The 23,129-nt window shown below is 44.5% G+C and overlaps 1 protein-coding gene across 1 annotated transcript in view; it reads left to right on the top strand.

The window, feature by feature from the left end:
* Positions 1–22,717, top strand: part of LOC149463494 (olfactory protein-like) — a 37,837-nt gene extending 15,120 nt beyond the window's left edge. Inside the window, exons 3-7 of the mRNA XM_089675347.1 lie at positions 482–552; positions 2,308–2,418; positions 9,673–9,774; positions 18,354–18,379; positions 22,591–22,717. Of these exons, the coding sequence (XP_089531473.1) occupies positions 482–552; positions 2,308–2,418; positions 9,673–9,774; positions 18,354–18,373 (304 nt within the window). The 3' untranslated portion in view covers positions 18,374–18,379; positions 22,591–22,717. The remainder of the gene's footprint in view (positions 1–481; positions 553–2,307; positions 2,419–9,672; positions 9,775–18,353; positions 18,380–22,590) is intronic.
* The last annotated feature ends 412 nt before the right edge of the window (positions 22,718–23,129 follow it).

Genomic DNA, 23,129 nt, shown 5'->3' with positions numbered 1-23,129 from the left:
AGGTCTAAAAGTGATTGTACAATCAGATTGTAATGTGTGTGCAGAGAATAAATCTGTCCATACATCTTGCAATCTAATTGTACAATCTGCTTTAGATCTACCACCAACTATGTAGTACAAGTATCTGCCTGACTGGATACAAATGCAAAGGATTTTTAGGTAAAGTTTCTATTACATTGCTGTGGAGGGGGATTGTGTAGAGATTGTGCAATCAAATTGTATAGTGCATGACCAGCTTTAGAAAAGAGATTTCTCCTTACTAGTCACTTCCTGTTGCAGTGACATTGCTTTCACTGGCAGAACGTGAAAGGACTTCCTCTGACCGGTAGCATAAAAACAAGTTCTAATGGTTTTGTTCTGTCCAAATCAAAAACAAAATTAAAATAAAAAACACATTTTGACTAGTGACACACTTTAAATACGAATAGAATTTAGAGGATTAGAAATTGATTCCATTTTTTTTTCCCTTCACACTTCGCAGAGACAAGGGTTGTCAGCAAATGGATGTCGACTTGACAACTGTGAAGATAGGCCACTACAAATGGAAATCACGTACGTCTTTTTTTTTGTGGTGTTTGTTATGGTGACTGCAAGTAAAAAATCTTGGCTGAATACAACAGATTGCATAAATGACAAAATGTATATACAACAATCACCTATACCTTTTTGCCCATCCGCCAAATATTGAGTAGATTCTCCTTTAGCTCCCAAAACAGCCTTGACCCATGGAGGCATGGACCCCGCTAGACCTCTGAAGGTATGGTGCAGTATCTGGCACCAAGCTGTCAGTAGCAGATCTTTTAAGTCCTGTAAGGTGCAAGATGGGGCCTCCATGGATTGGACTTGTTTTTTCCAGCACATCCCACAGATGCTCCATGGATTGAGATCTGGAGAATCTGGAGGCCAAATCAACACCTCAAACCTATTGCTGTGTTTCTCAAACCATTCTTGAATCATTTTTGCAGTGTGGCAGGGTGCATTATTCTGTGGAAAGAGGCCACTTCCATTAGGGAATACCATTTCCATGAAGGGGTGTACTTGGCCAGCAATGAGGTTTAGGTAGGTGGCATGTGTCAAGAAACATCCACAGGAATGGCATGACCCAAGATTTCTCAGCAGAACATTGCCCAAAGCATCACACCACCTCCGCCAGCTTGCCTTCTTCCTATACTGCATCCTGGTGCCATCTCTTCCCTTAGATTAGTGATGCACCCAGCCATTCATATGTATGTAAAAGAAAATATGATTCATCAGACCAGGCCAACTTCTTCCACTACTCTGTGGTTGAGTCCGGCTGCTCACGTGCCCATTATAGGTGCTTTTGGCTTTGGACATGGGTCAGCAAAGGCACCCTGACTGGTCTACAGCTACAGAGCCCATACACAACAAACTGCGATGCCCATTTTTTCTGCTTTCAACTCATCAACTTCAGGTACAACATGTTTACTGCCTAATATATCCCACCAACTTTCAGATGCCATTGTAAACAGATAAATCGATGAAAGAAAAAAATAATAATAATAAATTATATATATATATAATCTGCCACAATTATATGGATAACAATAACCCTCCTCCTATTATTAACTCAGTGTAATTGTGTATATATATATAATTAATCCAAAAAGTAGCTGCTTTTGCACATTATCCTTATCCCATATAAGGCAAAACTAATTAACACAGTGACCAGTGCAGCGCTACAATATTAAAGCAAAGTTTCAGCCGTTTCTGTGTTTATTAAAAGTCAGCAGCTACAAAAACTGTAGCTTCTGACTTTTAATAAAACACACACTTACCTGTCCCAGGGGTGCGCAATGTACAGAGTGCAGAGTTCAGAGGTGTGCAATGTACAGAGTGCAGAGTTCGGGGGTGCACTACACACAGAATGCAGAGTTCAGCCTTCTTCCACAGCTGCTTACCTCTGCACCCTCTTCAGTTCTGACCTTTGCACACAACCTCCCCCTCCACTGCCCCCATCTTCTCCCCCTCCTGAAAAGCTCCACCATCTTCCACATGTCTTACTTTTGTTGCTGTATTAAGGCTGAAGAAACTACCAGGTTCTAGTACCTTCCCTCACACTGTAGGTGGCTCCACTGTGCAAGCAGCATTTACAACCACTGGCAGGAAAACTACCGATTCTCACCAATGGCTGCTCCTGGCCGTCCCCAATGTCAATGTGAATGTAGCTTAAAGGAGAAGACTTACATTTAATTTCAGCAGCTTGTATCTTTGAATTGCCCTGTTTTGTTACAGATTATTTATCTCACATGACCACATAGTGTATTTTCTACTCTTCTTTCCACACAGCACAAGGAGATAGTGAAACTATCATTGCTAGGACTGACTATAACACATTTTTAATGGAATATATGAGGAGCCAGATGGACGAGATCATCTGTACAACTGTTAAACTTTTCGGTAAGCATATATGCAGTAATGGGTATCATGGGGAACATTGATAATGGGAGGCGCAGTATTGTCTCAGTGTGCTGTGTATCTTATAAGGTGGAGTACTTGTCACAAATGATGTGCTGTTTTTAGGTGGAGTACCTTTTACAAATAGTGTGCTGTGTATGTAAAAGGTGGAGTACCTGTTACAGTCATTAGATGTGCAGTACAGCATCTCCCAGAAGTGAGTACACCCCTCACATTTTTGTAAATATTTTATTCTATCTTTTCATGTGACAACACTGAAGAAAGGACACTTTGCTACAATGTGACGTAGTGAGTGTACAGCTTGTATAAGTGTAAATTTGCTGTCCCCTCAAAATAACTCAACACACAGCCATTAATGTCTGAAACGCTGGCAACAAAAGTGAGTACACCCCTATGTGAAAATGTTGAAATTGGGTCCAATTAGCTATTTTCCCTCCCCGGTGTCATGTGACTCGTTAGCGTTACAAGGTCTCAGGTGTGAATGGGGAGCAGGTGTGTTAAATTTGGTGTTAATCGCTCTCACTCTCTCATACTGGTCACTGGAAGTTCAACATGGCACCTCATGGCAAAGAACTCTATGAGGATCTGAAAAAAAAGAATTGTTGCTCCACATAAAGATGGCCTAGGCCAGCGGTTCTCAACCTGGGGGTCGCGACCCCTTTGGGGGTCGAACGACGCTTTCACAGGGGTCGCCTAAGACCATCGGAAAACACATATTTCCGAGGGTGTTAGGAACCGAGACACCGCTGCTCTATCCGTCTCCAGGTGTGGGGGATGACATGCCGCCCCTGTCATCTGGACACACCCTCGGGATCAATCCTCGCCGGTGATTGGCCGCCGGAACTGTAGCTTAGGAGAGGCGGCCAATCACCGGCGAGGAGGTGGAGCTTGGAGAGGAGGAGCCGAGCGGCACCGCGAAGATCGAGCGCGTGCAGAGGAGGAGAGCGGCCGGAGAAGGAAGACAGCTGACAGGTAAGTGTCTGTAACATGGGAGAGGGAGGGAGCGAGCGAGCCCAGGCTGGAGCAGGGGTCAGCAAGGTAAGTATCATTGGTGTCAGTGGGAGGAATAGTGCCCCATCATTGGATTCACTAATACCAATGATGGGGCACTATTCCTCCCACTGACACCAACGATGAGGCACGATTCCTCCCCCCACTGACACCAACGATGGGGTACTATTCCTCCCCCCACTGACACCAACAATGGGGCACTATTCCTCCCCCACTGACACCAACGATGGGGCACTATTCCTCCCCCCACTGACACCAACGATGGGGCACTATTCCTCCCCCCACTGACACCAACGATGGAGCACTATTCCTCCCCCCACTGACACCAACGATGAGGCACTATTCCTCCCCCCACTGACACCAACGATGGGGCACTATTCCTCCCCCCACTGACACCAACGATGGAGCACTATTCCTCCCCCCACTGACACCAACGATGGGGCACTATTCCTCCCCCCACTGACACCAACGATGGGGCACTATTCCTCCCCCACTGACACCAACGATGGGGCACTATTCCTCCCCCACTGACACCAACGATGGGGCACTATTCCTCCCACTGACACCAACGATGGGGCACTATTCCTCCCACTGATACCAATGATGGGGCACTATTCCTCCCACTGACACCAACGATGGGGCACTATTCCTCCCACTGATACCAATGATGGAGCACTATTCCTCCCACTGACACCAACGTTGGGGCATTATTCCTCCCCCTGATACCAACGATGGGGCGCTATTCCTACCACTGACACCAGTGATGGGGCGCTATTCCTCCCACTGACACCAATGAGGGGGCGCTATTCCTCCCACTGACACCAATGATGGGGCGCTATTCCTCCCACTGATACCAATGATGGGGCACTATTCCTCCCACTGATACCAATGTTGGGGCGCTATTCCTCCCACTGATACCAATGATGGGGCACTATTCCTCCCACTGACACCAGTGATGGGACACTTTTCCTCCCACTGACATCAGTGATGGGACACCTTTCCTCCCACTGACACCAGTGATGGGACACTTTTCCTCCCACTGACACCAATGACGTGGCACTACTACTCCCACTGCAAAATTACAGTTATGAAATAGCAACGAAAATAATTTTATGGTTGGGGGTCACCACAACATGAGGAACTGTATTAAGGGGTCGCGGCATTAGAAAGGTTGAGAACCACTGGCCTAGGCTATAAGAAGATTGCCAAGACCCTGAAACTGAGCTGCAGCACGGTGGCCAAGACCATACAGCAGTTTAACAGGACAGGTTCCACTCAGAACAGGCCTTGCCATGGTCGACCGAAGACGTTTAGTGCACGTGCTCAGCGTCATATCCAGAAATTGTCTTTGGGAAATAAACGTATGAGTGCTGCCAGCATTGCTGCAGAGGTTGTAGGGTTGGGGTGGGGGTCATCCTGTCAGTTCTCAGACCATACGCTGCACACTGCATTAAATTGGTCTGCATGGCTGTCGTCCCAGAAGGAAGCCTCTTCTAAAGATGATGAACAAGAAAGTCTGCAAACAGTTTACTGAAGACAAGCAGACTAAGGACATGGATTACTGGAACCATGTCCTGTGGTCTGCTGACACCAAGATAAACTTATTTGGTTCAGATGGTGTCAAGTGTGTGTGGCGGCAACCAGGTGAGGAGTACAAAGACAAGTGTGTCTTGCCTACAGTCCAGCATGGTGGTGGGAGTGTTATGGTCTGGGGCTGCATGAGTGCTGCCAGCATTCGGGAGCTACAGTTCATTGAGGGAACCATGAATGCCAACATGTACTGTGACATACTGAAGCAGAGCATGATCCCCTTCCTTCGGAGACTGGGCCGCAGGGCAGTATTCCAACATGATAACGACCCCAAACACACCTCCAAGACAATCACTGCCTTGCTAAAGAAGCTGAGGGTAAAAGTGATGGACTGGCCAAGCATGTCTCCAGACCAAAACCCTATTGAGCATCTGTGGGGCATCCTCAAACGGAAGGTGGAGGAGCACACGGTCTCTAACATCCACCAGCTCCGTGATGTCATCATGGAGGAGTGGAAGAGGACTCCAGTGGCAACCTGTGAAGCTCTGGTGAACTCCATGCCCAATAGGGTGAAGGCAGTGCTGGAAAATAATGGTGGCCACACAAAATATTGACACTTTGGGCCCAATTTGGACATTTTCACTTAGGGGTGTACTCACTTTTGTTGCCAGCGGTTTAGACATTAATGGCTGTGTGTTGAGTTATTTTGAGGGGACAGCAAATTTACACTGTTATACAAGCTGTACACTCACTACTTTACATTGTAGCAAAGTGTCATTTCTTCAGTGTTGTCACATGAAAAGATATAATAAAATATTTACAAGAATGTGAGGGGTGTACTCACTTCTGGGAGATACTTTATATGCAATAGGATGTCAAATAAGAGCAAGGTGCACCGCTCCTTTAAGAGTCAATAAATCATACCAACATTATCAAAAGATTATAATAAAAGGTGCATAATCAATAATACATACAAATACTATTGTGAAATGGACATGAAATGTGCAAAAAATAAATTCATGTGAAAAAGTCCTAAAAGTGAGAAATACTTCTTAACTCCAACACTCCACACCTTTGACCTTACTACCATCGAGGAAGTCTCCAAGATCCTCTCTGATGCCCGCCTCACCACCTGCCCCCTCGACCCTATCCCCTCACAACTCCTACGACCTTCCTCCTCCTCCATCCTACGCTCCCTCACCCACATCTTCAATCTCTCCCTCTCCTCAGGCACTTTCCCCTCCCCTCTGAAACATGCACACATCACCCCCATACTTAAAAAGCCCTCCCTGGACCCCAATGACCCGAACAACCTCAGACCCATCTCCCTGCTCCCATTTACATCTAAACTCCTCGAGCGCCTAGTCTACACCCGCCTATGCTCTCACCTCAACGACAACAACCTCCTCGATCCCCTACAGTCCGGCTTCCGTCCCCTACACTCCACCGAAACTGCCTTACTCAAACTCTCCAACGACCTGCTAACCGCCAAAGCTAATGGCCACTATTCAGTGCTCCTACTCCTTGACCTCTCTGCGGCCTTCGACACAGTCGACCACCCCCTCCTCCTCAAAAAACTACACTCCCTCGGCCTCAGAGATTCTGCTCTCTCCTGGCTCTCATCCTACCTGTCACAACGCTCCTTCAGCGTTACCTATAATGCTACCACCTCCCCCTCACTCCCCCTCTCTGTTGGGGTCCCTCAAGGCTCTGTCCTCGGGCCCCTTCTCTTCTCCATCTATACCTCCTCCCTTGGCCAACTCATACACTCTCACGGCTTCAACTACCACCTCTATGCCGACGACACACAAATCTATCTCTCAACCCCCCACCTCACCCCCTTGGTCTCAGCCCGAATCACACACCTACTGAGCGACATATCAGACTGGATGTCGCTCCACTTCCTTAAATTGAACCTCTCCAAAACCGAGTTTCTTGTCTTCCCCCCAGCCCGGACACCACCCCCCATTGATTTCTCCGTCACATCCAACAACGCTACCATCAAACCCGCCCTGCAGGCCAGAGTACTGGGTGTCATTCTGGACTCCAACCTATCCTTCCAGCCCCAAGTCCAATCTTTAACAAACTCGTGCAGACTCCACCTCCGCAACATCGCCAAAATCCGCACGTTCCTAACCCCAGAAACCACTAAACAGCTCATCCACTCCCTCATCATATCACGACTCGACTACTGCAACTCCCTCCTCACTGGCCTGCCTCGCCGCTGGCTATCCCCTCTTCAGTCCATCCTGAACACGGCTGCCAGACTCATTCACCTTTCCAACCGCTCTGTCTCCGCCACCCCCCTCTGTTAATCCCTCCACTGGCTTCCGATTGCGCAATGGATCAAATTCAAAATCCTAACACTGACGTACAAAGCTGTCCACCATACTGCCCCGTACTACATCTCTGACCTAATATCCAAGTACCACCCAGCACGCACACTCCGCTCCTCACAACACCTCCTTCTCTCTAGTTCCCTGGTCTCCTCCTCCCATGCCCGCCTCCAGGACTTCTCCAGGGTGTCACCCATCCTCTGGAACTCCCTGCCCCAACCCATCAGATTATCACCTACTCTCCTCTCCTTTAGGCGCACCCTGAAAACCCATCTCTTCAGGGAAGCCTACCCCACCCCCTGCTAACTTGCCGACCTCCTCCACTCTTCCTACCACTCCATCCCCCACAGCTATCTCCTCCTGTGCCACCACCCCCTCCCTCCTAGATTGTAAGCTCGAAAGAGCAGGGCCCTTGATCCCCTCATGTTTTGCATTGTATTGGTATTGTTCTGTCACATGTTCTGTCTCCCTTTTGTAATGTACAGCGCTGAGCGAACTATTGGCGCTTTATAAATACTGTATAATAATAATAATAATAATAACTCAATCCATCCAGATTGGTCAGGTGCCTCAACAGTGTTCACACAGCAAACAGATTATATTTCAATAAACCTTCCACCAATGTCCACACACTTTCTTACCAGATGGACACATCCCCATAAAGAGATGAATATGTGCCTTGCTGCCCTGCAGCTATAACCAATCCTACCATCACAATTACACAGTAATCCTTGGTTGACTCTCTGAGCAGAGATTTAAAAAAAGGAACAAATCCCATAGTGTAACAGTAAATACAATCGCCAAGTTTATTTCAAAGTTGCACTTATAGTGACTGGAGATAGATCAGCGTGTATATCATATCAAGGACCAGCACAATCGCATCCCACATCAGAGCGTGTGATGGCGTCACGTATCAGGCCCTGCCCAACGTGTTTCTCTCTGACAAGTGTTGTCAGGGGAACAGTATATGTAATAGAGTGCAGTACCTGTCACTGTCATTAGATGTGCAACATATATAATAAAAAAAGAAGATCAACGTGTGCCTGGCTACCTTGCCTTGTAGTTATAACTAAATCCTGCCATCACAATTACACAGTAATCCTTGGTTGACTCTCTGAGCATTAAAAACAAAAAAAAAAAAAAAAAAAAAAAAGGAACGAAGCCCATAGTGTAGCAGTAAAAAGAAACAATTACCAAGTTTATTTCAAAGTTACACTTATAGTGACAGGAGACAGATCAGCACATCTATCACAGATCAGCACAACTGCATCCCACATCAGTGAGCATGATGACGTCACGTATCAGTCCCCACCCAACGTGTTTCTCCCAAACAGGTGTTGTCAGGAGAACAGTATGTGTAATAGAATGCAGTACCTGCCACAGTCATTAGCTGTGCAATAAATGTAGTGGGTGCAGTACCTGTCACAGTCGTTAGATGTGCAGTATACGTAGATGGTGCAGTACCTGCCACAGTCGTTAGATGTGCAGTATACGTAGTGGGTGCAGTACCTGTCACAGTCGTTAGATGTGCAGTATACGTAGATGGTGAAGTACCTGCCACAGTCGTTAGATGTGCAGTATACGTAGTGGGTGCAGTACCTGTCACAGTCGTTAGATGTGCAGTATACGTAGTGGGTGCAGTACCTGCCACAGTCGTTAGATGTGCAGTATACGTAGTGGGTGCAGTACCTGCCACAGTCGTTAGATGTGCAGTATACGTAGTGGGTGCAGTACCTGCCACAGTCGTTAGATGTGCAGTAAATGTAGTGGGTGCAGTACCTGCCACAGTCGTTAGATGTGCAGTATACGTAGTGGGTGCAGTACCTGCCACAGTCGTTAGATGTGCAGTATACGTAGTGGGTGCAGTACCTGCCACAGTCGTTAGATGTGCAGTATACGTAGTGGATGCAGTACCTGCCACAGTCGTTAGATGTGCAGTATACGTAGTGGGTGCAGTACCTGCCACAGTCGTTAGATGTGCAGTATACGTAGTGGGTGCAGTACCTGCCACAGTCGTTAGATGTGCAGTATACGTAGTGGGTGCAGTACCTGCCACAGTCGTTAGATGTGCAGTATACGTAGTGGGTGCAGTACCTGCCACAGTCGTTAGATGTGCAGTATACGTAGTGGGTGCAGTACCTGCCACAGTCGTTAGATGTGCAATATATGTAGTAGGGTGCAGTACATGTCAAAGTCATTAGATGTGCAACATATATAAGAGTGTCATACCAGTCACAGTCATTATATGTGCAGTATATACAATGAAGTGCAGTACCTGTCACAGTCTTTCCAAAGGGGCACAGTCAGCAAACAAAACCACACAGTCTAACACCATGTATGAATAATGTTTCTCTTGCAGGGAGGGAAGACACGCTTCCTGAAGATAGAATTACAGAATTTAAAGATCACATCAAGGATTTGGGCCTCAAGGAGGAGGAATATATCAGATTCCATGAAAAAGGTAAATATGGCACATGAACTGGAGCTGTTCATCATGTTGGAGCATGTGAGCTCCATTCACGTTTGTAACGTCCATTGAACTGTATTAAGCAAAGGAAAAAAAAAAAAAAGCAGAGCAAAAATTTCTAAGAAGTAAGAAGAGTCAATTTAATAACTGCTGTTTTCTGGAAAACAATGCAACTATAATTCAAGTAGTCTAATACTAGTTTTGTATCATTCATTACAGCCAGAATCAGGCCTTTCACAGTGCTGCTGGGTATGCTGTAATCCCATGTTCATCATTATGGGGTGTTGAAACTTCCTTTTCTGAAAACCACAGAGGATTGTGTGGAACCAGAAAAAGTGGCAAGCATTTTCATAGTCCAAGATTCAGGATAGGGTTGTCACCTCACCCCTTTAATATGGAATACATATTAATGTCAGGCCCTGAGGCTAATTTAATGCAGATAAGGCACTGAGTTTAATTAGCACCTTAATTAACCACAGAACCTGTTTAATTAATGTGTTTGGTTTTAAAGTGATGAGGTGGCAACCCTAATTCAGGGTCAAACTCAAGCTGTAATTCAGTTTACAAACAGATGCACCTGCTAGGAGTTCTGTATGTAGCCTCAGCTACAGCGCTGTGTTCTGGCAGCAGTACTGGGACTCAGCTACATACAGTATACAGCAGCTGGATGGAGGCTTCTGGTCCTGCCCTGAGTCGGACTGAGCGCTGCTGAACCAATCACAGGAAGCTTTGTATTCTCTGAATGAATACCAGGCTTCCTCCAGTTGGCGGAGGTGAAGAGCTGAACAGATGACGTCACGCCCTTCATTTCAGCCAAAAGACGCCTTATTTATTCAGAAAATACAAAGCTACATGAACAGCGCTCAGCCCATCTTGATTTCGTTCCGGCATTGGGGTGAAAGGTCTCTGTACCACTGGTGGAACACAAAGCTGTATACTGTATGTACAGTTCACACAGTGCTCCCAGCGGGCATATGTATTAGTGAAGGTAATCATTCGTTTGGACCAGCTTGGTCTAAATTAAGTATTTGAAAGTTAAATCACACCTGGAGTTTGGCTTTAGGATGACATTCACCTCAATCGGTGATTATTATGGCTTACAGCTCATGAAAAGCCCAAATCCACAATCTCAGAATATTAGAATATTACATGCAATCAATAAAACAAGGATTGTACATAGAACAATATCGGACCTCTGAAAAGTATAAGCATGCATATGTACTCAGTACTTGGTTTGGGCCCCTTTTGCAGCAGTTACTGCCTCAATGCGGCATGGCATGGAAGCTATCAGCCTGTGGCACTGCTGAGGTGTTATGGAAGACCAGGATGCTTCAATAGCGGCCTTCAGCTCTTCTGCATTGTTCGGTCTCATGTCTCTCATCTTTCTCTTGGCAATGCCCCATAGATTCTCTATGGGGTTCACGTCAGGTGAGTTTGCTGGCCAATCAAGCACACTAATCCCCTGGTCATTGAACCAGGTTTTGGTGCTTTTGGCAGTGTGGGCAGGTGCCAGGTTCTGCTGGAAAATGAAGTCAGCATCCCCATAAAGCTTGTCTGCGGAAGGAAGCATGAAGTGCTCCAAAATCTCCTGGTAGACGGCTGCGTGACCCTGGACTTAATGAAGCACAATAGACCAACACCAGCAGATGACGGCTCCCCAAATCAACACAGACTGTGGAAACTTCACTCTGGACTTCAAGCATCTTGCAGTGTGTGCCTCTCCATTCTTCCTCCATACTCGGGGTCCTTGGTTTCCAAATGAGATGCAAAAGTTGCTCTCATCAGAAAAGAGGACTTTGGATCACTGAGCAACAGACCAGGTCTGTTTTTCTTTAGCCCAGGTAAGATGCTTCTGACGTTGTTTGTTGTTCAGGAGCGGCTTGACAAGAAGAATACGACATTTGAAGCCCATGGCCAGGATCCGTCTGTGTGTGGTGGCTCTTGATACACTGACTCCAGCCTCAGTCCACTCCTTGTGAAAGTCCACAACACTTTTGAATGGCCTTTTCCTGACAATCCTCTCCAGGCTGCGGTCATCCCTGCTGTTTGTGCACCTTTTTCTTCCACACTTTTCCCTTCCACATAACTTTCTATTAATGTGCTTTGATACAGCACTTTGGGGACATCCAACTTCTTTTGCAAATACCTTTTGAGGCTTTCCCTCCTTATGGAGGGTGTCAATGATGGTTTTCTGCACAACTGTCAGGTCAGCAGTCTTTCCCATGATTGTGATTCCTACTGAACCAGACTGAGAGACCATTTAAATGCTCAGGAACCCTTTGCAGGTGTTATGGCTTAATTAGCTGATTAGAGTGGGACACTTTGAGCCGAGAATATTGCACCTTTTCACAATATTCTAATTTTCTGAGATTGTGGATTTGGGGTTTTCATGAGCTGTAAGCCATAATCATCACAATTATGACAAATCATGGCTTGAACTATCTTGCTTTGCATGTAATGAGTTTATCTCATATATTACATATAAAATCAAAACGTGCAGCGCTAAGTAGTAGGTTGTAACTATAATGTCTGAGATGGCAGTGAGTCACTTCACATATATCCCAATAAAGTATATACAAATAGATAAAAGATCAAACAAATATGTAAAGTTCCAATCAGGTGACTATGGTGAATCCTGATCCGTCAAAAGGTGCTAACAGTGGGGTAGGTAGTGCGCACTTACCGAACGCACATATTAATTGCGCCTTATATGTGTAAATCCTAGGTGTCATCTGATGAGTCCTGAAGCTGAATGATCTTCCCTCCAGGAGATGGGTCATCAAATGTGGGCACCCTAGTCCAGGTTTCCTCTTTCAGGATCCTGATGAAGATCTGTCATAGCAGCAGGTGCACCTGGCAGCGGCAGGGGAGTGCTTTAAACCCGCAGACCCACCATCCCAGGATGGGCTACCACTCCTTAAGGATACCTGAGGTGATACATGACCACTCCCATAAGGAATAAGGATACCCTGATACCTGGACTACGGTGCCCACATTGATTGGAACTTTACATATTTATTTGATCTTTTATCTTCTTGTATATACTTTATTGGGATATATGTGAAGTTACTGACTGCCATCTCGGACATTATAGTTACAACCTACTACTTAGCGCTGCATGTTTTGATTTTATATGTTCTTGTTTATGGTGTTGTTGGTTACCCATTTATGTGCATAGTCGCTTGTTCCTATTTACTCTAGGCGCTCACTGTTCTTCCTATATATTTATATCTCATATATTAGTTTCACCTTTTAAGTTGCATTACTGAAATAAATGAACTTTTGCACGATATTCTAATTTTTCGAATTTCAGCTGTATATATACATGATTTTGCATTTCCAGGTAGGGGGCACACGCAAGCCTTGCCCACACAACTATTCGCGTCTGGCAATCACCGGGTCTCGGCTAGTGATTACTTGGCGGCGCCCAGTGATTGCCAAGGATCTTCGATGGGGTTGGGGGTTTAGAACTGTTAGTAAACAAAAAAATTCTCCTTCCTGTCAGCTCATGCACACTGCTTTGGATGGCTGTGCACAGTACAGTCATGTAAAGCAGTGTGCTTTCATTGAAGCACTAACACAAAACGTGTTGTAAAACAGCACACAGTTAACCCTTTGATCAACCCGCATGTAAACCCCTTCCTGCCCAGTGCCATTAGTACAGTTTCAGTGCTTTTTACTAGCACTGATCACTTTATGGGTGTCACTGGGGATGTCAGTGACACCAAGTCAGTTCCCCACAGTGTTAGGATGCCTGCTGCAGTCCCGCTATAAGTCGCTGATCGTCACCATTACTAGTGAAAAAAAAAAATGCCCAGTATCTATACCACCATTTGTAAACACTATACGTATTGGGATTTTGTTTAGCAAAGACATGTCCCAGAATACATTTTGGCCTAAATTTATAACTAAATTTGATTTTTTTAATTGTATTTACTGGACATGTTTAATAACAAAGTCAAAAATATAGTTTTTTCTCAAACTTTTTTGGGAGGTGTTATATATTGCGCAAAATGCCACCGAAAGAAAGCTCTATTCGTGGGAAAAATAGGACGTAAATTTCATTTGGGCAGCGCTGTAACACTGGCCAGGAAGGAGGTAAATCCTCTGGGGGGCAAATGGTTAATTATACACAAATATAAACATACACAATTCTTCTTTCCTTTTTTTAAAAACATCTTAGTGAACCTCTATCAATACACATTAAGGAACTTTTTCAATGCCATTGTAAGCTTTTCCGTGCTGAGCCTCCTATAAAATATATATATATTTATTTATATTATGAAGGAAGCTCAGCACAAAAAAGCTTACAATATAACATCTATATTCCTCCTCTGGACTACACAATTATGATCTTGCATGGAAACCCCTTTTCATTATTTACCAAGTCGTATGCCCTAAGGAGGACCAGATCTTCTAAGAGTGATCTGTTTGGATGAATCCAGCTGGCTAACTGCCAAATCTAAATATATTAAACCGGACATGCCAAACAGTGGTTAAGGACTGTAAGATCTACAAATTTACTCATAAGATATATGGCATTGAAAAAAGACCACTTGCCCTCCAGAGGATTTACCCCCCTTCCTGACCAAACCATTTTTGTCGATACAGCGCTGCGTTACTTTAATTGACAATTGTGCGGTCATGCAAAGTTGCACCCAAATAAAATGTACATCTTTTTTTTCTTTTGGTGGTATTTGATCGCCTCTGAATTTTTTTATTTTTTGTGCTATAAACAAAAAAAGACCAACAATTTTGAGAAAAAAAAACTATATTTTTGACTTTTTGCTATAAAAGATGCCCAGTAAAAAAAAAATTTTTAAATCAAAATTTGACCATAAATTTAGGCCAAAATGGATTCTGCTACATGTCTTTGCTAAAACATAAATCCCAATACGTGTAAATTAATTGGTTTACATGAAAGTTATAGCATCTACAAATGGCCGTATAGATGCTGGGATTTTTTTTTACTTTTGCTATACTAGTAATGGCGGCGATCAGCAACTTATAGCGGGACTGCGGTGGGCATTCTGACACTAACTGCCACTGACACTAATACAGTGATCAGTGCTAAAAAAAAAAAAAAAAGTGCTGACACTGTACTAATGACACCGGGCAGGAAGGAGTTACCATCTGGGGCAATCAAAGGTGTGTGTGTGTTTCACTGTGTAAGCACATTGCTTTGTATGGCTTTGCTATTCAGAGCAAAACAAAGCAATGTGCAGGAGCTGACAGGGGAGAGATCTGTATTGTTTACATACAGACCTCTCCCATCAGTAAGGGCTCGTTCACACTTGGCTGTTTTACCAACGCTTGCCAAACGTCCCTATCGCGTTTGGCAAGCATTGGTCCGGCGTTTGCGGAGTGTTCAACACTCTGCAAATGCTGCATGCGCGGTTTAGCGGAGGTTGCTAGGCGTTTGCCGAGTGTTAAAAACGCCCCACAAACGCCTATAATGCAGCTTGAATGGTGTTACCGTTCCGCAAACGCCCCGCAACCGCCGGCCGTTTGCGGAGCGGCACCATAGACTAGAATAGGAGACTTCAACGCCTCCTGACTCGACCAGAGGCGTCCGTTTTGCCGCGACGCAATGCAAACGCTCCCGTTAGAACAGCACCATGTGCTGTAATGTGCAGAATTGGCAGAGGCATTTGGGAAGTGGTAAAAACGCTTCCCAAACGCCTCTCTGCCGCCTGCACACAACGCTAGTGTGAACGTAGCCTAATAGTCAGCGATCACCAGGTACCAGCGGAGAATCACCGTCCGAGACCTAGTGATCGACAGCTGAGGCTGCCAATGGCGGCACGCGCTCCCCCTACCCAGAGATGCAAAATCACACACACATTATATATATATATATACACACACACACACACGTGATTTTGCACAGCCCTGCAGCAGTATTTCTGCTATAGAGCAGTGGGAAAGTAGATAAAGAGTAATGCTAGAGGTTCATTCAGATGTTTTTTTTTTTTTTTTATTAAAGCGAAAGTTTTTTTGTTGCTGGGCAGAAAGAAAAACAAAAAACAAAAAAAACACAGAATGCAGTAAAAACACTGAAAAAGCACAATACATGCATTTCAGCAGCTTCTCCATTGAACTCTATTGTAGCAAAAACACTGATTTTTGCATTTAAAGTCCCTGACCATTTCCAAAAATGCAGCAGCTCAAAAAAAGCATAGATGTGAACATATCTCTTAACCATGTTAAATAGCCTGTAGTGCATTTCTGCAAAAAGCACTAAAAAACTCATTGGTGTGAACCAGGGGTTATGGCAGGGAGATTTCACTGACAGAGCATCAAAGACATATATAAAAAGCCAAGGGCTGACACCCCTATCTGGAATATCACTTGTGGGTGCACCAACTCTATAAACAGTAAAAGAAAAAAAAACAACAACACGTATACAGCAGGTCAGCTAGATAAAAGAGCAAGGCGTTTTGGTTTTCACAGATTCTTACCTTTTGACACATTCATGTATGACTTTCCATAGCCTTTTTCAGACCTGCCAATAGGTCTTAGCATTTGCCTTAATTTTCACCACCTGAGCACTCTCAGGGTTGCAATAAGGAAAATAGACATATATTTATCTCATCAGCCTTGAAGAGTCTTACCCTAGGTTCCCACCTAAGTGTTTTCTGCATCATTTTGCATTTTGCAGAAACGCAGTACAGTCCATTTAACATGAATTCCTATGGGACATGTCATATATCCGCGTTTTCACCCAGTGTGTTTTTGGAAAGGGTCACAGGGACTTTTGTAAACGAAAAACATTGCATTTTTGGTTCTTTAGACTTCAATGGAAACGCTGCAGAAAAGCATGTATTGCGTTTTCATGTGTTTTTGCATTTTAAATCTGCCTAGCAACAAAAAAAAAAAAGAAAAAAATGCAAAACCTGGCAAAAACACGTAAAAACTGCAGGTGCAAAACGCAACCTGTATAGGTGTGAACCTAGCCTAAAAAGTGTTTTCCGCAGCATTTTGCAGAAATGCACTACAGTCCATTCAACACGATTTCCTATGGAACAGGTTCACATCTCTGCGTTGTCACCTGGTGCGTTTTTTGGAAAGGGTCAGGGACTTTTTTAAATGCAAAAAGTTGCATTTTTGGTTCTATAGACTTCAATGGAAACCAGGGGCGGACTGACAAATCATGGGGCCCCTGGGCAATAGGGGATCATGGGGCCCTTGTGTCCTTGCCCAAACTCAAAAAAGCTTATGAAAAAGGTACCAGGGGCATCTCATGGGGCCCCCTACTGACCCCAGGCCCTCGGGCAGTGCCCGAGTTTCCAAATGGTCAGTCCGCCCCTGATGGAAACGCTGAAGAAAAGCATGTAGTGCATTTTTGCTGCAGTTTGCATTTTAAATCTGCCTAGCAGCAAGAAAAAAAAATGTATCAAAAACACGTGCAAAAATGCAAGACAAAACACACTGCAGAAACCGATCAAACACAAACTGCATAGGTATGAAGCTAGCCTTAAGCCTGGTACACACAGTAAGTTATAAAAAAAATCCGGAGGAGCTCTCCCTATTAACAAAGCAATTTTAGTACAGCGATTTCCTTACTGAGCTATTGTGTTCTGACAGGTGGACACCCCCCCCCCAAGCAGAATATACTGGTCGTCGCTCGCAGCCATTGGCTGAGAGCACTGATTGGATGCAGATCCGCTGCTGGCTTTCCAGTAAGCTTGTGTGACAGAAGCCGGTTATCAGATTGGCTTCTGTCAAACAAGGACTATTACACATGAGCCGAATGTCGGCCGGTATCTACTGTACCAGCTGATTTCAGCTGATATTTGTGTGTACGGGGCTTTCAAAAGTATCTCAGCAAATAAGAAGCTCTTGTTGCAGGGGATAGCTCTGATTCAGCCCCGTATTTTGCATGGGCACGAGAGCCCATTCATTTGAATGCACTCCTGTGCCCATGACACGCAGGGCAGAAGTCCCTGTACTTCTTCCGAAAAAACGCAGCCTGCACAGGAACCTCGGTTCCCGGTACGGTTGCGTTTTGCAGTGCGGGCGGCGTGCCATTAGGGTCCGCATTTCTCTGTGCGGGTGGTGCGGTTGCACGGATTTTCATGCGGATCCACAGCAGCACCACCCACACAGATGTGAACCTAGCCCCAATATCCATCTCTGTGCAGATTTCACGCAACGCAGTCACACAGGCTACAGATTTTCAATTACAAATTTTAGTAGCAAAAGTTCAGTTTTCTTTTAATAAGCAACCTAAAACTGATATTTGTATTTTAGAGGATAAAGAGTTCGACCACTTTAACTGAGGATTATGGTGGGGAGATCTCTGAAACCAGGTTCCCAGCTCCTCCTCCTGCTGTGGTCATTTAAGGGTGTCTTTCTATCTGCTGTTTTTTTCATTTAGTTTGTGTTACAAAAAAAAAAAAAACAGGAGTGAGACTCCACTTTGGGGGGTAGAGCTGGCAGAGATATCTCACATTGGAGTGAGCTCTGTGTTTTCAGGTGTACTGACCCTTGAAGCACATGGCATAGGACATACAGTATGGATCTTACAATATTCTTTATGATTAACCTCTAACTCCTTGTTATCTTTACAGCAACCTGTATCCCTAAATGATTCTAGGTGAGTTTGTTATTTATTTCACAAACACCCACCACATACTCATATTGGGCTTTATAGATTGGGGCAGCACAGTGGCTAAGTGGTTAGCACTTCCACCTGGCAGTACTAGGGTCATTGGTTCAAATCCCAACCACGGCACCACCTGTGTGGAGTTTGCATGTTCTTCCTGTGTCTGCGTGGGTTTCCTCCGGGTACCCTGGTTTCCTCCCACACTCCAAAGACATGCTGGTAGGTTAATTGGCTCCTGTCTAAATTGGGCCTAGTATGTGTATGTATGAATGCGAGTTAGGGACCTTAGATTGTATGCCACTTGAGGGTTAGGGACTGATGTGAATGTACAATATATGTGTAAAGCGCTGTGTAAATTGACAGCGCTATATAAGTACCTTAAATAAATAGATAAAAGCATCTCAAAAATTCTGTATTGGCCATACCAACCAATCAGCTTCTCAAGTTCATAGTATAATAAATATGCTGGGGTCTCAGTCATGCCCACTGGAATGCAGCAGCTGTAGGGAAGGGACTACTGGTCCCAATTTGTCTGTGTTCAGGGACAAGCATTCAAACAGATATCAAATTGGGACCAGCCGCTGTGTCTGTGCAGCTACTGCATGGGTGTACAGATAGGCACATCTCTGTGAATCGTCCGTAAACCTACATTCTAACCAAAACATTTTTTTTTTTAACTTTTGAACAGTGAAAAAATTGGATTTTTTTGTTACTCACTGTAAAATCTCTTTTTTTGAGTTAATTCTCAACCAAAGAGTTATATCGCCACCTACAGGAGTAGGACACTAGGCAGAAAAAAGAAACTCAGCACCGCCTATGCGCAGTCCTGGCTGATATAAACCTCCTCTCTGCATAGGCAATCCAGTTAGTAACAAGCAGTGTCAGCAAATAAGAAAAAAATTCATAGAGGGGTGGGTGCTGTGTCCGTCAATGAACTCAGAGAAAGGGATTTTACGGGGAGTAACAAAAAAATCCCGTTTTCTCTTTTGTTCATTGACAGACACAGCATCTTCCATTCTTGACCATGGGGTTATATCGCCACCTGCAGGAGTAGGACACTAGGCAGAAAAAAGAAACTCAGCACCGCCTATACGCAGTCCTGGCTGATATAAACCCCCTCTCCGCATAGGTAATCCTGTTACCAGGGGCGGACTGACAACTCATGGGGCCCCCGGGCAATAGGGGATCATGGGGCCCCTGTGTTCTTGCCCAAACTCAAAAAAGCCTATGAAAAAGGTACCAGAGGCATCTCATGGGGCCTCCTACTGACCCCGGCCCTCGGGCAGTGCCAGAGTTTCCAAATGGTCAGTCCGCCCCTGCCTGTTACTAAAAAGCAGTGTCAGCAAATAAGGAAAACAATTCATAGAGGTGTGGGTGCTGTGTCCGTCAATGAACTCAGAAAAAGGAATTTTACAGTGAGTAACAAAAAAATCACATTTTCTCTTTTGTTCATTGACGGACACAGCGTCTTCCGTTCTCGACCATAGGGTTATATCGCCACTTACAGAAGTAGGGCACTGGGCAGAAAAAAGAAACTCTTCACCGCCTATGCACAGTCCTGGCTGATATAAACCCCCTCTCTGCATAGGCGATCCAGTTTTGACCTTGGAGATGTTACCTCACTTGTGTAGTCACTCAGACAGGAGCGGCAAAGATTGAGAACCCTTTATTTTATTGGCACCTGTGTCCCTGTTGCTGAGTCTATTTCCTGTTTGGTCAGTAAGATAGGAAGTGTAATATAATTTCCCCCCAAATTGTAATAACCTGACAGAGGTTCCACACCTTCTACGTTTGGCGGGAGTTGGTGTTTAAAGTAAAAGTAAAGGCAAAACTGGTTTTGAACAGAGTGGAGATGGAATAGAGCCCCCTGTCAGCTGTTATTGCTGCGTGTGCCTCCAATTCAACTTCTCTATTTGTCCTGTGCACCATTATCACTGAAACTCGAAGTTCGACATTCAGAAACGCTCAGCAAGCAAAATCCCATTCAGTTCAATGCTCCTGCTCACATTTGAAAGTTTTGTCGACTGTAGCAAAATGCCTGTTGCTCAAAAAAAAGTACTAAAATATTTGCAAATCTGCCAAAAAAAAATGCCTGATAAAAAGCCTGAAAATGTGGAGCTAAGTGTGAGTATAGCCTGAATTGAAAGGAAAAGGAAATACCAATATTTGGGTTTCCTCAGAAAAAAGTGTAGTACTACCCTCATAAGGGCAGCTGAATTTGTTTTGGGTCCCAATATACTCTGCACAGTGTTCCACACTTGTACAGTACTCAGAGTCAGTAAACAGTCCTTGAGCTGGTTTTTTGTTTTTTTATCTAGGGTTTAACAACTTGGATGGGGTCTAGTGCAGGCCATAGATGGGTTGAAAACTGGCCGTTTTTTTTTAAAAAAAACTAAAAATCGGTCATTCAATAGGCTGATGTTACCACCAACGGTAAAAAAAATCGGCTGATTTTCGTCCCGTCTACGGCCGGCATTTTTACTTCTGTCCCTTGCAGAGAGCTCCTCTATTATATTTTACATGAAAAGTCTTGCAGTTGCAACAATGTATCCATTTGTATCCATTTCAGATACAGATGGTTTTATTTGGATACAAATAGATACATTTTTTGCAACCGCAAGACTTTTCATGTAAAATATAATAGCGGACTGGAATTCTTCTTCTTTTTCTTTTTTTTCTTCTTCTTTTTTTTCTTCTTCTTCTTGCAGGTCATGGCCCATGCGCAAATTTTTTATCGGTAAAACGATCGGCCGATTTGCCCATCATTGCCAGGAAAATTGGCCGATTGGCAAAATCGGCCATGAATTTTCCAACTTTACTGATAAAAAATGTGCCAAAACCCCAAAAAACGGCCAACCACTAACGGTGCAAAAATCGGCCCATTTTTTTTTGGCCAAAAAATCGTCTGATTTTCGACTCATCTATGGCCTGCATAGGGGTATATGTGTGATGCCCAAGGAACTGTAGGACAAACTTCTTAGCAACTATCTACAAAAATGCAGACTATCAAAAATATAGCACTGTCCCTTTATGCAGCGCTGTAGTCCCTTTTTAGTGTACCTCTTCAGACCCTGGATAAATCCTCCTCTACAACCACCTGTGTTGAGGGTATACCCAAGCAAAAGGTCCCTGAAGCTTGCAGTTTAGCAACCTCGGATGAGGACTAGTTGGGTATTGCACCTGACCACCCTCTGCGCTTATCTGGCCCAGGGGGTGTAGAAGTACTCACACTGTGCCGTCCTGTTAGCTTGGTGGGTTGGTAGCTGCTTTCAGGCCCTTTGCTGGGCTGGCTCCTTACAAGTGAGATCCTCTCGTCCAGCAACTAGCCTGTCAGTAGGCTCCCCTCCCTGGTGCCTCCTCACTCCAGCCTTCTCTCAGTCCATCTTCCACCCAACTCCCCTTGCTCCCCAGGCTCTGTCCTATTTGAGGGCTGCCATGCCCAGCGTCCTGCTAGGGGATTGGCCAAGGTCCCTCAAACATACAGATCTGGGCCTCCTCCCCTCCTCAACCCCTCTTCCAGAAAGTTCTCCAGGTTCTGGAAAGGCAGGAGGGCTCCAGAAGCCCTGACCTGTAGAACCTCCCAGCCTGTCCTGAGGTGAACTCCTGCCTCACTCCCAGGCTGACTCATCCCAGACTGCTACTCAGCCACCTTAAAAAAAGCAAAAAACCTAGCTAACCTAGGTGTTACAAATGTAATTTTGCATTTGCAGGTATTTCCTCTCACTTCCAGTGTTGGCTATGGGACAGGAAGTGAATGAAATTCTCCCCAATGGGACACAGATGGCAAAACATAAACTGACAGGGGTTATGACAGCCCCTTGCCCTATCCAAAATGGGAAAAAAAAGTTTTGCCTGTATTTCTACTTTAACAGTAACTTTTGAATGTCCAGATGGCAGCATATTTTTACTATACTAATAGAGGCTGAACTATTCTAAAAAGGCTATTTCCCTGGCTTTCAGGTTGATGTAATGGCTTCTCTAATCCATGTTGTCTCCAGGTCAGAGACTCAGAAAGTATTTAAGTTCCAGGGTCAGTATGACTGCCGGAGATATTAGTAGTTTCAGAAGGAAGCCAGCACCTCCTATAACCACTAGCCATGACTCTAAACAATCCAGATTCTATCAATATTGACTGTGTGTTAAATATTATATGCAGGTGAATGTTCTGCATTGCAGTGATCTCTGATCTTTTTATTTTACAGATGAGATCCTTTCCAGTGAACAGCTAACTTTCCCCGTTCCTCGCTAATCTTCATCAGCTCACCTTTCTATCCAAAGCTCCCCTCTCTTTCCTTCTTATTATAAAATAAAATATACCAATAAAGCAAAGTTTCCTCTGTTTATGTTTATTTACTGGCTGTGACTTACTGAAAGGTAGCTATACGCGTCTTGATTTTCTCCTAGTCATTCTAGCTGCGTGGATGCGGAATCCCCACTGAAAGCTACTGTATTCAGGCAGCTACAGTGTTCACGGATACATGAACACCTGACTGCTTCTGATAGGATGCAGGCACTGTTCAGCTGATATATAAAAATCAGCTGAGCTGGATGGAAAATTGACTATTGTCTGGCCAGGTGGTGCTTGTACCCATATGGAAGAAAAATATATTTGAAATATGTTTTAAAAATATTCTTCCCAAATATATTGACCTATATTCAAAATGCTACAATTTTGGTCATATTGAATATATTTCAAAATATATTTCAATAAATAAATATATATATATATATATATATATAT

The sequence above is a fragment of the Staurois parvus genome, unplaced genomic scaffold (assembly GCF_062004578.1).
Source record: "Staurois parvus isolate SC_StPar_1 unplaced genomic scaffold, SC_StPar_1.0 ptg000154l, whole genome shotgun sequence".
NCBI lineage: Eukaryota > Metazoa > Chordata > Amphibia > Anura > Ranidae > Staurois > Staurois parvus.
Note: the sequence above shows the minus strand (reverse complement) of the source record. Positions and strands in the feature narration are given on the sequence as shown.